Source organism: Cordyceps militaris (genome assembly GCF_000225605.1).
Source record: "Cordyceps militaris CM01 unplaced genomic scaffold CCM_S00002, whole genome shotgun sequence".
Lineage (NCBI taxonomy): Eukaryota > Fungi > Ascomycota > Sordariomycetes > Hypocreales > Cordycipitaceae > Cordyceps > Cordyceps militaris.
The window spans coordinates 3,999,317-4,011,916 of NW_006271970.1; the positions used below are offsets into that span (position 1 = coordinate 3,999,317).

Below are 12,600 nucleotides of genomic sequence, written 5' to 3' on the forward strand. Positions count from 1 at the left end.
TAAATCGCCGCGTCTTAGCCGGACCAAGACACTCCACTCAATCAGCCACGGAAGCGCACGACCGCGGCTTTGAATTCGTTGTGCTTGACCAAATATCCATTTGGCAGTTTTGGCATGTCTTTGTCCATTTCCCTTTCAAGCAAGAACGTGCTTTCCGTGTAGCCGCTCATGAGTGCGTATGGCGTTGGCGTATTGTTTGCGGCGGCTGCAGCGTCACTCCTAAGCGCACCATCCGTCTTTTGCTCATCCAATTGAGCCTGGGTCAAGGCAATTGGCTACATGCCATCCCTGAGTCTATCCCCAGTCCAGAATATAATCGAACGTGCCGAATGTCGGTGTTATCCGACCCAACTCCATCCACCGAGCCCCGCATCGTCCGCGGGTTGACGAGCTGACAGTTTTCAGATGGCACAATTTGTCGCGCAGACATCCTCAACAGCAGCAATGAAATCATAGAGCACTACAGAATGACCCTGGTAGATCAAATTTACGAGTCCAATCCGAGATCCCCTCTGTCCACGGAGCGTCGCGGCAGTTAGTGACAGCTCTTCCGTAACATTCCCCCCTTCGGCACTGGCTGGTGAGATTTCGTTGCCGTGCGAAATGTATGCCAGGGCTCAAATGGCCAAGCCTTCGTAACCTCAAAGAATCACCTGGTGCTGTCTGTCAAGAGGCACAAACACGATATCCGTTGGCCGGAAAATAGCTCGCGTCATGGCGCAGCAGAGAACCTGCGAGCAGTGACGGCCATGTAAGACATGAGAAGCCAGAGTTCCAAAAATAATAGGTTGCATTTCTGAGCCTCTCGAGAGTTGCCGTGCCGATGCTCGTGTACAGGGTTGTCGCTGATTTACCACGCAGTGGCAGGCGCAGCTGATTTAGGCGGCGACATGTAGTTCTCATAGCCGTCGATGCTATGGATGGCAACATAGCCCTTCGTTGTCGTGAAATATCTCTCTTTGCTCAAAGCGTCACCCTGATGGCGGGTTCATTCTATGCAGGTATCGTCGCAGCGCTGCCAGCAGCACAGCATTCATCTTTGCACTGCAGATTGGTTTGGCGGAAGGTTGCGTGTCAGGTTGAGAAAATCCCTTATGGTCCTCCACTTATTCGTTCCATCCGCTAAGCACGGCTCAACTTGTCGTTCCCCCAGGGAGGTGGGTTGGGATGCGATGGGCTATGGCACGCTGAGAGGAGAATGCTGATGCTTTTGTGCGATGATTACCGCAAGAGGCTGGCCAGAGAGTGGGTTGCAAAAGTCACGTGACACAGAAGCCACCTTGGTGGAACTTATCAGAGCTCACAAATACCATGACTAATCACTGTATCTACAGCAGGTATCATAAATGTCGGCAACGGCGTTTGCTTAATCTCCGTGCCGCGGTTCAGATTCAGGCCATGACAATTTTCTGTAACGCTATGAGCATGGTCTGCGCCAAGTCTGCTTGTGATTGAATACTCCCTCTGAAGTTCCTATAAAATGATATAGCATGACCCATTCGCTCCGTTGTCCTTGGATACTGAGATCTTCTCTACAAGATCGCTAGCGTCCGTCTGCCAACCAAGACCTCCGTCCGTACCTTGTTGCACAGCCAGCTGCCGCCCCGCGCTGTACGGACCTTAGAATATTTTTGCCGTTTGGCCTGAAAAGTCTTCCCCTGAGAAACTCAGCTTTTCAAAGCTTTGCCGATACTGTTGGCTTTTTTTCGGAGAGCTACGAGGGTCGCTGATCGGTATACCCCTGGGAAACCTGTCACAATGGAGTGGTTAGGGAAAGCCAAGGTAGAGTTTACTCATTCACCATCACCGAGAGCCATCAAGGAAAAGGATGGCACGGATACGGATCTGCTCAAAATCTGCGAGGCAACTACGCCGCCCTGTCACCTGAACCCGCTGCTGTTCAATGGCCACGTCCAAACCATGTGGACGGCGACAAAGCCCAGTGGACCGCCGGTCTTCTACCGTCGCCGTTTGTTCGATGCAGACCATGCTACGTACAAGGGGTCGTACGCTGTTGACTTTGCCGTGGAGCCCTTCGAAGAAAACGATCCGTCGCTCCCGCACCGAACCGTGTATTACACTGAGGCGGAGGATAAGAGTTTGGGATCTGATGACAAAAAGCCCATGGTCGTCGTCCTCCACGGGTTGTCTGGTGGCTCGCACGAAATCTATCTCCGCCACACCATTGCGCCACTCCTCGGTAAGGGAGGCTGGGAAGTGTGTGTTGTCAACTCGCGGGGATGCGCCGGAAGCAAAATCACCAGTGGAGTGCTTTACAATGCCCGCGCGACGTGGGACGTTAGACAGGTAATGCGTGCCTCGCCTTCGTCCTCGATCACCTGCTGATATTGTCATCCTCTAGACGATCAAGTGGCTTCGTCAAAAGTTTCCCAATAGACCTCTTTTTGGTCTTGGGTTCTCTCTTGGCGCGAACATGATGACAAACGTAAGCCTTGCTAATTGGCTTCGCAGAGGGAAAAGCGCTAATTCCTGTGCAGTACTGTGCTGAAGAGGGTGAAAACTGCGTGCTCAAAGCGGCTGTTGTCTGTTCCAATCCATTTAATTTGGATTGCACCAGCAAGCTCATGCAGAACACTTTGATCGGCAGGGAACTGTATTTAAGGGTAATGGGCGGTATGTTGTATGAATTCCCGAAATGTTGACTCGTACTCATAGCGATTTACAGCGTCCATGAAGAATCTTGTCACTACTCACAAGAAGGAGCTTAAGGAGTACACAAACCTCGACCTGGAGGCCATCGAGAAAGTCATCTATCTGCATGATTTCGACAGAGAAGTCCAGTAAGGTTGCTTGGACCCCCCCGAAAAAGCTCATATAAATAACAAATAATAGATGTCCAATTTGGGGATATCCCACCGAATCTGCATACTACCGGGATGCATCTTCCTGCGATTCCGTTCTGTCCATCAGAATTCCCTTTTTGGCTGTCAATGCCAAAGACGATCCTGTAAGTCGGTGCGGGAAGGCTTGGGCTGTTGAAAGACTAATACATCGCGATAGATTGCACTCGACGCCGCTCTCCCGTACCAAGAGTTCCGCCAAAATCCCAACACCATTCTACTCACAACATCCCTCGGCGGGCATCTCTGTTGGTTTGAGTGGGGTGGTTCGCGGTGGCTGGCCAAGCCCGTGTGCAACTTTTTGAACTACATGGCCTCCAAGGTCGACTTCGACTCGGTCAAGCCCACTAAAGAAGCCCAAGTTGACGAGGTGCCCGTCCCCTTTGACCCAATGCGCCGAAGACTGCATGTCCCTCAGATGTAGGCAGCCGCGGAACCCCGCTAGCACCACCTCATTCCCATTTCTTAGAGAGAAAAGTACATGTACAAGCGTTTAGACAGCATATAAAATCGATAATAGACATCAGCTGAGAATTGTATTCCTGCTTTTTATATCAACAAATACTTTTCCAACTTCCCCACTCCCTGCGAAGATCGGTATGCCCCAAAACGCCAAACAATGCAAAAGTAGAAAATAAACGCACGCATACATGAACAGTGCAGACAGCTATGCAAATGCAACCTTCTTCTTGGATGCCTTGGTGGCCTTGCTGCCAGTAGATAGAAACTCCTTGACATTGTCGTCGTCAACTTCGGTTGTCTTCTTCTTGCGCTTGCGTCGCAGCGAGTCTTTGACGTTCTCGAGTTTTGATTGCCTCTCCTCGTCCTTCTTTTCCGCCTCGGCTCGGCGTGCCTCGCGGATCTCTTCCATCTGGCGGGCCTTGATCATCTTGGACTCGATTTGGCCATTCTTTTCGGCCTGAACGATGGAGAGGATGGTGTTCATGCTTTCCTGTGATACGCTGTCAGATGGTTGTTCAAAAAAAGCAAACAATGTGCGTCTACGTCTGCGCGTGCACCGTGGCATGACTGTGAAGTGACGTACCCGATCATCGACAAAGACCTTGCCCTTCTTCTTGCCCTTGGGCTTCACAACGCCCACGGGCGTCACCATGTTGAGTGTGGGAACGCCCAGCTCGGCCTCGGTATATTTCTTTGGCTTGCGCTTCTTGAAGAGGGCGCTGACGCTCTTGTCTTTGACTTGCTTGGAGGAGCTGGGGGCTTTGGACACTTTAGACTTGGAGACGCCGTCGGTGTCAGAGCGCTTGCCGCCTTTGCCACCGGCGCCCTTGGGCGCGGCGTTCTTGTTTTTCATGGTGCGCGTACGGCTGGGCGCCATGATTTCGGATTGAGCTTGAATGCGCTATCGATTGCGTGACTGTGAGGTTTCCTTTCGGTGTGCTTGGTTGCGCTGAGATGCCGGGCGTGGCCGACTGGCAGAATTAGTAGAGCTGGGGAAATTTTTTTAGCGGTGACACTGATAAGTACCAGGTAGGAAGCGATAAGAGTCGTAGAGAGAAAAAAAGTGGTAGGACAGAGCCACTAAACCAGCTAATCGATGGAATACTTGGGGTCTTGGCCGCCGTGAAGATCAATAGAGAGTGCTGTGGCCTTGTTAAATATGGAAGAAAGTATGGTAGAAGGAGAGATATTTATTCTAACTATTTGGTTCAAGATTTGCCATCAAAATGGATGTTACGATTACCTACCTAGGCCACAACGAATGCAGCACGTATTTGTTGGTACAGGTAGTTAGGTACTACTAGGTAACAAAAAAGGCCCCGGCATTGGCCCGGCACCCGGCCGGTAGGTACCTACCTACGCTTCAGTACTTCCTTACAGCAGTTGCAGCATACCTAGGTAGGACCACAATAGAGGATTTCTATATATTCCATATGAATCTTGGTACCAACATCTGTTCACAAAGTATCCGGTAACAGTCAAATATCCATAAGCGTTGCTCTCGCGGAGCTGTACTACTGTATCGAACCGTTGATGCCGTTGGGGAGCTTGAAGCTGTGAGTACCTTTATCCCGACCTAGGTAGGTAGGTAACTACCTAGGTAGTTATATAAGTAGGTACCTAGTTAAATAGCCCAGCTTTTGCGGGATGAAATCCCAAATACGTCTGGGAAGCGCTTGGCTGATGTTGTATCAAGTTTTGACCCAAGTACCCAACAGGTATCCTCAAAGCGACAAGCCACACATGGCGTCTGTTGGTTAGCAATGTGGCTGCTTAGTTGTCAACGAATTCGTTAGTAAACGGCGTACCTACCTGGTAGGTTAGGTTAATTCTCCACACACTCACTCACCGCGCCACAAACCACAAACAGCGTCCTTGGCCTGCCGGGCCTGCTTGCCTGCTTGCCTGCCACCACCTGTTGCCTCCACCATAAGAACCTAAACCTCACGTAGGTAGAATTCTTCTTCTCATCGACCGCCTCTGATCCACAACACACCACCCGAACACCATCGAACCGCGTTCCTCTCTTGCCCGCCCGCATATCCTCCGAATCCGTCTCTGTACAACTTGATCTGCGCATTTTCGTCTTCAACTGTTGCTTTCCAATCCACGCGCACTGTTAACACGAACCCCGACCGTCAACGCCACTCCGCTCGCGTGCCTGAATCCTCCCTCGCCAGTCGACACATCGACTTTGCTCCCGCCCGAACCGCCTGTGACGCCGTCAGCCCACCATCAACATCAAATAGCAACCCAACGCACGACTTTGACTCTTCTCGCTGTTCCGTCGTTTCTGTTCCCCGCTACCACCTTCCCCGCAGCCCTTCCCCGACCCTTGCCAGGTGCCGTTCCTGCGCTCAACCGTCGCCTTGCATCATACGAGTCAGCGAAACGGCGTCAATGGATAACCTGTGGGCTCGTCGCACAAAGTTAGTACTTGACTCCGCAACCCTGACGAGACTTGGAGGCATCAGCTAACCTGTCTAAATAGCTCCAGCAAGCTCTCCTTGACGACGCCAGCCAACACCGCCACGGGTGACTCTGGCAGATTTGCCTCCTCCCGGCGCCAGGATGGCAAGCCAGGAGGGTTTCCCTCTAACCCAGGAAGCGCCCTGGCCTCGCCGACCACGGGCAATGGTGCCTCTAGCGCTTTTGGCCTAGGATCTGGCGCTTTTGCATCCTTCGGCTCTGCAAAAACGCCAAAGACGCCGGGCAACCCCTTCGATACCGTCATGGCATCAGCCGCGCCAAAGCAGTACGCTGCAAAAGATGCCGCCAAGGCGGCTGGAAAGCCGCGAAGCATGGTCCCTATATCAGAGGCCAGTCCTTCTGGCTCCGCTGTCGGCCAGATACACCCGCTGAAAGACGCCTGGTCATTCTGGTACCGTCCGCCCATCTCCAAGGCCCATGGCTACATCGAGTACGAGAATACTCTTCACGGAATTGCCACCATGCGCACGGCCGAGGAATTTTGGGAAATCTACTCACACCTCAAAAGACCCTCGTCTCTGCCTGTAGTGTCTGACTACCACCTCTTCAAAAAGGATATTCGACCTATCTGGGAGGACGAGGTCAATAGGAATGGCGGGAAGTGGGTAGTCCGAATGAAGAAGGGCGTCGCTGACCGTCACTGGGAAGACCTGCTCCTCTCCCTTGTCGGGGATCAGTTTGGTGATGCTGGCGAGGAAGTGTGCGGTGCGGTGCTCAGCATGCGAAATGGCGAAGACATTCTGAGCATTTGGACTCGAACGGATGGTGGTCGTGTGCTTAAGATTCGGTAAGTTTCATCTGCCGCCATCAGAAGAGACTAAATCATATATTGACCTTTTGCAGCGAAACTATGAAGCGTATCCTTAACTTCCCGCCCAACACCCGGGTCGAGTTCAAGAGCCACGACTCTAGCATTCAGCAGCGAACCGCCATCGATGAGCAGCGTCGTGAGAAAGCTATTCAGCACCACACCGACAAGCGAAACGCAGGCAGCTCGAGACAGGGCCACGATTGACGGACCTGATTGAAAGGCAACCCTGCCGCTGCGTTACTGTATACTAATGCAAAGGTTGGAATAAGAAGAAAGCAAAACCATGGTTCTGAATTCTCCTTTGATCCGAGGCTTCGCCTTTGTACCCTGATGTATTTCTGTATGGCCCGTGTCTTGGTTACAGTTATTTCTTTCTGGCAGACACTGAAGGAAAACGTACCTTTCGTCCCTTCACGTTACTGCTTCTGATCGTAAAGGGGTGGGGCTTATTGCTTTCTTGTTTTGTTTAGCCCTTATGAACGGATGGCAAGAACATGAATGATGGTAGAACCGTTGGTGTTACTGGATCTTTCGCGTCCTTTCACCTGGAATATGGCAAGGACTTTGGGATCTGCTGGCAGGCAAACCGGTTTGTATATGCGAGGCCTCTAGTGGCCCCAGGAGAGGATGTTGTGTATAATAGAACCATTTTGGCACGACGAATGGCTGGACAGCGCATGTTATAGGGAGGTGATGCCATCTTGAAATAATTAGAGGGCCTTTTCAGACAAGAAAACTAAGCAATCCCATCCCGCGTGACAGTACGCCGCGAGATACCTACTCCCCAACCTCATAAATTCTGCTAAAGCACGCGGCCCCGTTTGTGTATGTTCATCATTGAGGCAGCTCCTGTCGTCACTTGTAATCTTGAAAAAGGGTGTAACTATTAAACGAGGTTGTCTGTTCAATATCCCTGTATATTACGTCCTCATCTACAAAGCCGATTCAGCTTTTGTCTCTTCTACTTTGCGTTTGACTTGCCCTTGCCCGCAGGCTCTCTTCTGCGCTCCCAGATCTGCAGATACGACTCCCCCAGGTAGAGCAGCTCGCTCTGGACCTTGTCGACGAAGAGGTCCTGGGCGACAACCCACTCGCCCGTCGCTTTGTCGCGCAGCTGGACCTTCCAAGTGCGGCGCTCCTCGCCCGTGTCGGCCACGTCCTCCTTGGTATGGACGGCCTCGTGGACGACGTTTGCGACGAGGTCGTACCAGATGGGCTCGCCGGGCGGCCACGCGTCCGGGCACGGTTCGACGTACGGCGCGAGGTCGAGGCCGCCGCGCGCGTCAAACGTGACAATGGTCGGGTTGCGCTCCGCCACAAACTTGTTCTGGCTGAAGCGCTTGACGTGCAGCGCGAGGTACGGGGGCAGCGGGTGCAGCAGGCGGTAGCGCTTGCGCTGCGCGTGGTGCTCCTGCGCCGAGCGGCCGTCGTACTTGGCGAGGACCGCGGCCAGCGGCACCTGCGGGATGATGTTGCGCTCCAGCTCGTCCTGGAAGAGCGGGGCCGGCGGCAGGTCCAGCGTCAGGAGCAGGAAGCGCACAATGTCCACCTTGACCTCGCCGGCGTCCTCGAAGCGCAGCCGGTCGCCGGCGTCGGCGCGGGCCGTAATGGCCTGCGACTCGACCTTGAGGCGGCCCTGCAGGGCGCGCTGCACCATGGAGCTGCCCGGCCGCGTCTTGCTGCCGCCCAGCCCAAGGTGCAGGTAGTTGAGGAACCACGAGAGGAAGTCGACGGGGTCCGACTGCGCCGTGAGCGTGAAGCGCTTGTTGGAGCGCAGCGCAATCTCCTGCAGCAGCTCGTGCGGCGACACGTGCGACTTGAACGCCCGCGGATTCCAAATCTTGCGGAAGAGGATGCTGCATCGCTTGACCAGCTCCGACTTGCCGGAGAAGTCGTCGAGGAGGAGGTAGTTGCGCAGCGGCGCGACGTGCGACAGCGCCTGCACGATGACGTTGAGGTAGTCGTTTTCCTTGATGTTGTTCATGCCCACAAAGCCCGGCACGTACTCCTTGCCGCCCAGCGTCCAGCTCTTTTTGCGGGCGCCGGCGGCGCGGTCTAGCTGCATCACCTCCTTCTTGGTGTACCGCGGATCCGACACGTACTTGATGTCGTCGAGCGCCTTGCTCTTGACCTCGTAGCCCTCGGGAAGCACGTAGACCCGTTGCGTCTCGAGGTTGATATAGACGTGGTGGTCCTCGTCGAGCGAGTGAAAGTAGGCGTGCGACTTGGGCCCGCGGCCTTGAAAGTAGCGCCCGCACACCAGGCACGCGTAGACGTTGATGTTGGAGAGCGATATCGAACACAGCTTCTCAAAGTCGAAGTCGAGCACGTTGCGGTTAATTGTGTCGAGATACAGGTCGTCGTAGCCGGCGGTCGGGTTGGCCTGCCGCGTCGGTGCCGTTGTGGGCGCCGCGTTTGCGCCTTCAAACTCGTCCTCGTCCTCTTCGCCGTCGCCACCCGTCGCCGTCGCCGCCGTGTATCTGTTCGCATCACCGTGGTTCAATGCGCCTGCTATACTGCCGCCTTCCGTGGGCGATTCGGCCTCGCGCGTTCGTGAACGTTTCGACGAGGGTGAGGCGACACCCTGTAGATCTTCCAGCGCCTCGGTGGCGTGTCGCTTGCCCATTGTGCCCGTCGAGATGCAGCGAGTCGTATGACGCTATATATTTATTATAGTTCCCAAATTTTCGCTAAACCAATCGACCTGGCTACAGGAGGTAGCGGCGCATCAATACAATTGTCTGGTGTCGTTGTTGCACGAAAAGTTGTCCAAGAGCTTCCTGATGGTGGGCCCACAGCTTCTGGTCGTCCGCCGTACCTATGGATGTCCACCACCTGGCACACCATGTCAAGCTTGCCAGAATACAAGTTTAAAATCCAATACTTTTCAATGATAACGCACTTCCAAAGTTGATTCTCTGGAACGTCTAACCTTCCTTTTATATACATGTCTGGAGCCTGTTATATACAAATCATGCCATCCTCCATAACCTCATCCTCGCCTGCCACAGGAGCAAGGTTATCCATTTCTCGTAATGTATACTCTACTAAATAGCTTTCATCCACCAAATCTTCCATGCGTTTGTAGTGTCTATCGGTGTAAACTCTCAACGCTTGAAGGATATCCTTCAGGCTCTGCTGCCCGCGCGCGCCCTTGACGGACAAGGTGGAGAATTTGGAAGCTGGGTAGCTGCGCACCAGAGCCCAGAGAATTCTCTGTGCAACAGGGGCAGTGCGCGCATTCGTGTTCCAGTCTCGTAGACGGAGTAACAGTAGGAAGATCTGATCGTCGGAGAGATTGCCGAGAACCTCATCCACGGCTCGCAAGCCGGTGTAACTGCCCTCGTCTTTCGTTTCTCTAGTAACAACTGAAGTGAAGAGAGACAACAGTCTCCCCGGGTGGTTCAACTGTAGAGCTAGTGTGATGGCTTCTCTGTAGGAACCAGCGTGGATGTGATTTTGCAGCTCTTGCTCTTTCTCGATCAGATCAAAGGCAGCCTTGGACGCGGCAGCTTGTGTCTCTGATGTAGTATCCTTCCAAAAAGACACCGTCGAGTCACCGCTGCCAGAGACAATCATATTCGTCTTTGGTTGTACAGCAACAGCCCATACTCTGTCTTCATGGTTGTCCAACGTACACTCTGTCTCGCCCGAGTTGGTGTCCCAGACCTTGACCAGGCCGTCGCCGCCAGCACTAACAAACTGGACGAGTTTCTTCTGCTCGCCTTTCGCAGGCATGTTGAGCCATGCAACCTTCAACACGCTGTTTGAATGCCCTTCAAAGGTTCGAATACACGTGTAGTCGGCCAGACTCCAGAGCTTGATACTCTTGTCACCACTGCCCGTAAGAACGACACCTTTGCCGGTAACGGGGCCGTCGTCACTCTGCAGTGCAGGCAGGTTCACAGGCGAAAAGCGTACTGACCACACACCTCGCTTGTGGCCCCGTAGAATACCTTGCACTTCGCCCTCGGCAACAGACCAAATTTTCACAGTCTTGTCTTGAGAGGCTGAAGCAAACAAGTTTCCAGAGTGATGAACATCAATAGCATTTATATCCTTGTCATGTGCCTTTCGAGTATAGAGTGATTTGGCACCCAACTTGGTTCCCTGCTGCTGCGACTTGCGAGGCACCTCCCACTTCTTGATAGTCTGGTCCTGGGAACCGGTAATAACAAAGGTAGGAGGATGGGACAGGGGGTCTTGGAATGCCTGAGAACTCTCTTGGGGGGGTGTTTTCGGTAGACCAACGGCACCAAGGGACTCGGCGTGGCCCGAGAAGGTGGCCCAGCAGGTGTATGACCGGTTGGCGTGATCAATTCGCCAAAGCTTTGCCGTGTTATCTTTTGCACCGGTCGCAATCCAGTGACCAGACCAGTCAACGTCTAGTGAGATGACAATGTCTTCATGCCCCTTTAGAAGTGCCGTATCTTGACCGAAATACGGCGCGCTATCAATGCTCCATGCCGGGGCTGCGGTGTCCACCTCAGATTCCACAATAGAAACCAGCCTAATGTCTTCGGAGTTTGTAGCCAAGGCGAGTAGAGTGCTATCAGGTAGCATATAGGCAAGATCGATGATGTCGTCGTGGGTTCCGGAAATGCGGCGGAAAGGCTCGGGCGCAGCAAGCGAGACAGACTCTACCTTCGTTGGCGGTTTGTACAGAGCCAACGTATGATCTACTTGGACGCCAATTATAAACGGTAAACCAGGTCTGTACAAAGCAGTTACGAAGGCTTCTTCCTCGCTCTTCTCCGCTTGTTTTGGCGTCAATTCTTTGCCTGTATCTGTGTCCCAGATACGAAGACAACCAGTAGCGCCGGCTGAATATGTCAAGTTGCCATTGTCAAGAAATCCAGTAGACTCCACAAGTTCTAGGCAGGGTACAACTCTGCGGATCTTCCAAGACTTGGCATCCCACCAAATGAGTGTCTTGTCGCGACTAGCAGTCACGATGGCATGCTGCGTAGGGCAATAATCCAGTCCTTTGACGTCAGAGACATGTGAGTCGAGATTCGCTATGCAACTCCGTTTGTTCAGGTCCCATACTTTGACTTTGCCATCCTGACTGCCGGATATGAGTCTGAAGCTAGTTGTGTTTAAATCTTCTTCCTCTTCGTCTTGTGAGGGGCCTTTCGCTTTGCGAGACCGCTTAGCATCCTGGGATTGAGATGCAACTTCGAAAAAGTGCAGCGCCGATATCAGACCAGAGGGACCGCGGAATGTATGTGTCACATAACCGCCAGCAATATCCCAAACCTTGATCGCGCCATCTGTGCCGCCCGTAGCGAGGAGCGTGCTTGTTCGGTCGACGGCAATCACTACAACTGGTGTGCCATGAGGTTTGAGCGTTCGAAGAAGAGATGATTCAATGGTGTCCCCATCCGCCGACTTTTTCAGCGAGAAGATTCTCATGGACAGTGATCGAGAGCAGATGATGAGGTGCGAAGCAGAGGGTGTCACTGCCGGAAGTTAGCAAAGCGTTCTCAAAGAAGAGGGCATCCATGACGCACGAGTCAGCGTTGAAATGAGCTCTCCATCCTGTTGGTTGTATTAGCGAGTTATTTCGCTTTCGTTGCGAAACCGGAACGTACTCCTTCGATTTCTCCAAGATGCCGACCGTTGGTGGGGTTGGTGAGAATAGCATCCTCGCCAATTGTGGTGGCCAAGACTTGCGCATCATTGCCAATTGACACGGATCCACCAGTGAATATGGGACGGATCACGCGATCGACATCGAAAGTCGTTTTCAAAGGCTGCTTTGTAGCCATCTTGTACGGATGCAGGCGTTTAGAGAATGCAGGTAGCTATCAAGTCGAACTTCGGTTTTTTTTTTGGAGGGCCCGATAAGATAAGGCGCGACCCACTTCCTAGCTCGCCGCCGCGAGAGGTCACCTTCACTGAACTACCTACCTAGTTACCTACCACCCTAGGGCACACACTCACTAGTTACAACCTGGGACCCTTCGACATTGT

The 12,600-nt window shown here is 53.1% G+C and overlaps 5 protein-coding genes across 5 annotated transcripts; 2 read left to right on the forward strand and 3 right to left on the reverse strand.

Moving 5' to 3' along the window:
- Positions 1–1,758: 1,758 nt before the first annotated feature.
- On the forward strand, positions 1,759–3,285 carry CCM_03193 (hydrolase, alpha/beta fold family; the record flags this gene model as incomplete). The annotated part of the gene is made up of 6 exons (XM_006668344.1): positions 1,759–2,307; positions 2,363–2,446; positions 2,499–2,634; positions 2,687–2,801; positions 2,854–2,968; positions 3,022–3,285. The coding sequence occupies 6 exons, from the start codon at positions 1,759–1,761 to the stop codon at positions 3,283–3,285; spliced, it is 1,263 nt and encodes a 420-aa protein (XP_006668407.1).
- A 243-nt stretch (positions 3,286–3,528) lies between these two features.
- CCM_03194 (60S ribosomal subunit assembly/export protein LOC1) lies at positions 3,529–4,200 on the reverse strand (the record flags this gene model as incomplete). Its single annotated transcript, XM_006668345.1, has 2 exons — positions 3,529–3,813; positions 3,907–4,200. 2 exons carry the CDS (start codon positions 4,198–4,200, stop codon positions 3,529–3,531), a joined length of 579 nt encoding a protein of 192 aa, XP_006668408.1.
- Positions 4,201–5,723: 1,523 nt separating this feature from the next.
- Positions 5,724–6,828, forward strand: CCM_03195 (eukaryotic translation initiation factor 4E type 3; the record flags this gene model as incomplete). Its single annotated transcript, XM_006668346.1, has 3 exons — positions 5,724–5,752; positions 5,815–6,600; positions 6,657–6,828. 3 exons carry the CDS (start codon positions 5,724–5,726, stop codon positions 6,826–6,828), a joined length of 987 nt encoding a protein of 328 aa, XP_006668409.1.
- A 757-nt stretch (positions 6,829–7,585) lies between these two features.
- Positions 7,586–9,250, reverse strand: CCM_03196 (U4/U6.U5 tri-snRNP-associated protein 2; the record flags this gene model as incomplete). Its single annotated transcript, XM_006668347.1, has 1 exon — positions 7,586–9,250. The coding sequence occupies one exon, from the start codon at positions 9,248–9,250 to the stop codon at positions 7,586–7,588; it is 1,665 nt and encodes a 554-aa protein (XP_006668410.1).
- A 335-nt stretch (positions 9,251–9,585) lies between these two features.
- Positions 9,586–12,395, reverse strand: CCM_03197 (small nucleolar ribonucleoprotein complex subunit; the record flags this gene model as incomplete). Its single annotated transcript, XM_006668348.1, has 3 exons — positions 9,586–12,086; positions 12,138–12,165; positions 12,219–12,395. The coding sequence occupies 3 exons, from the start codon at positions 12,393–12,395 to the stop codon at positions 9,586–9,588; spliced, it is 2,706 nt and encodes a 901-aa protein (XP_006668411.1).
- Between the last annotated feature and the right edge of the window lie 205 nt (positions 12,396–12,600).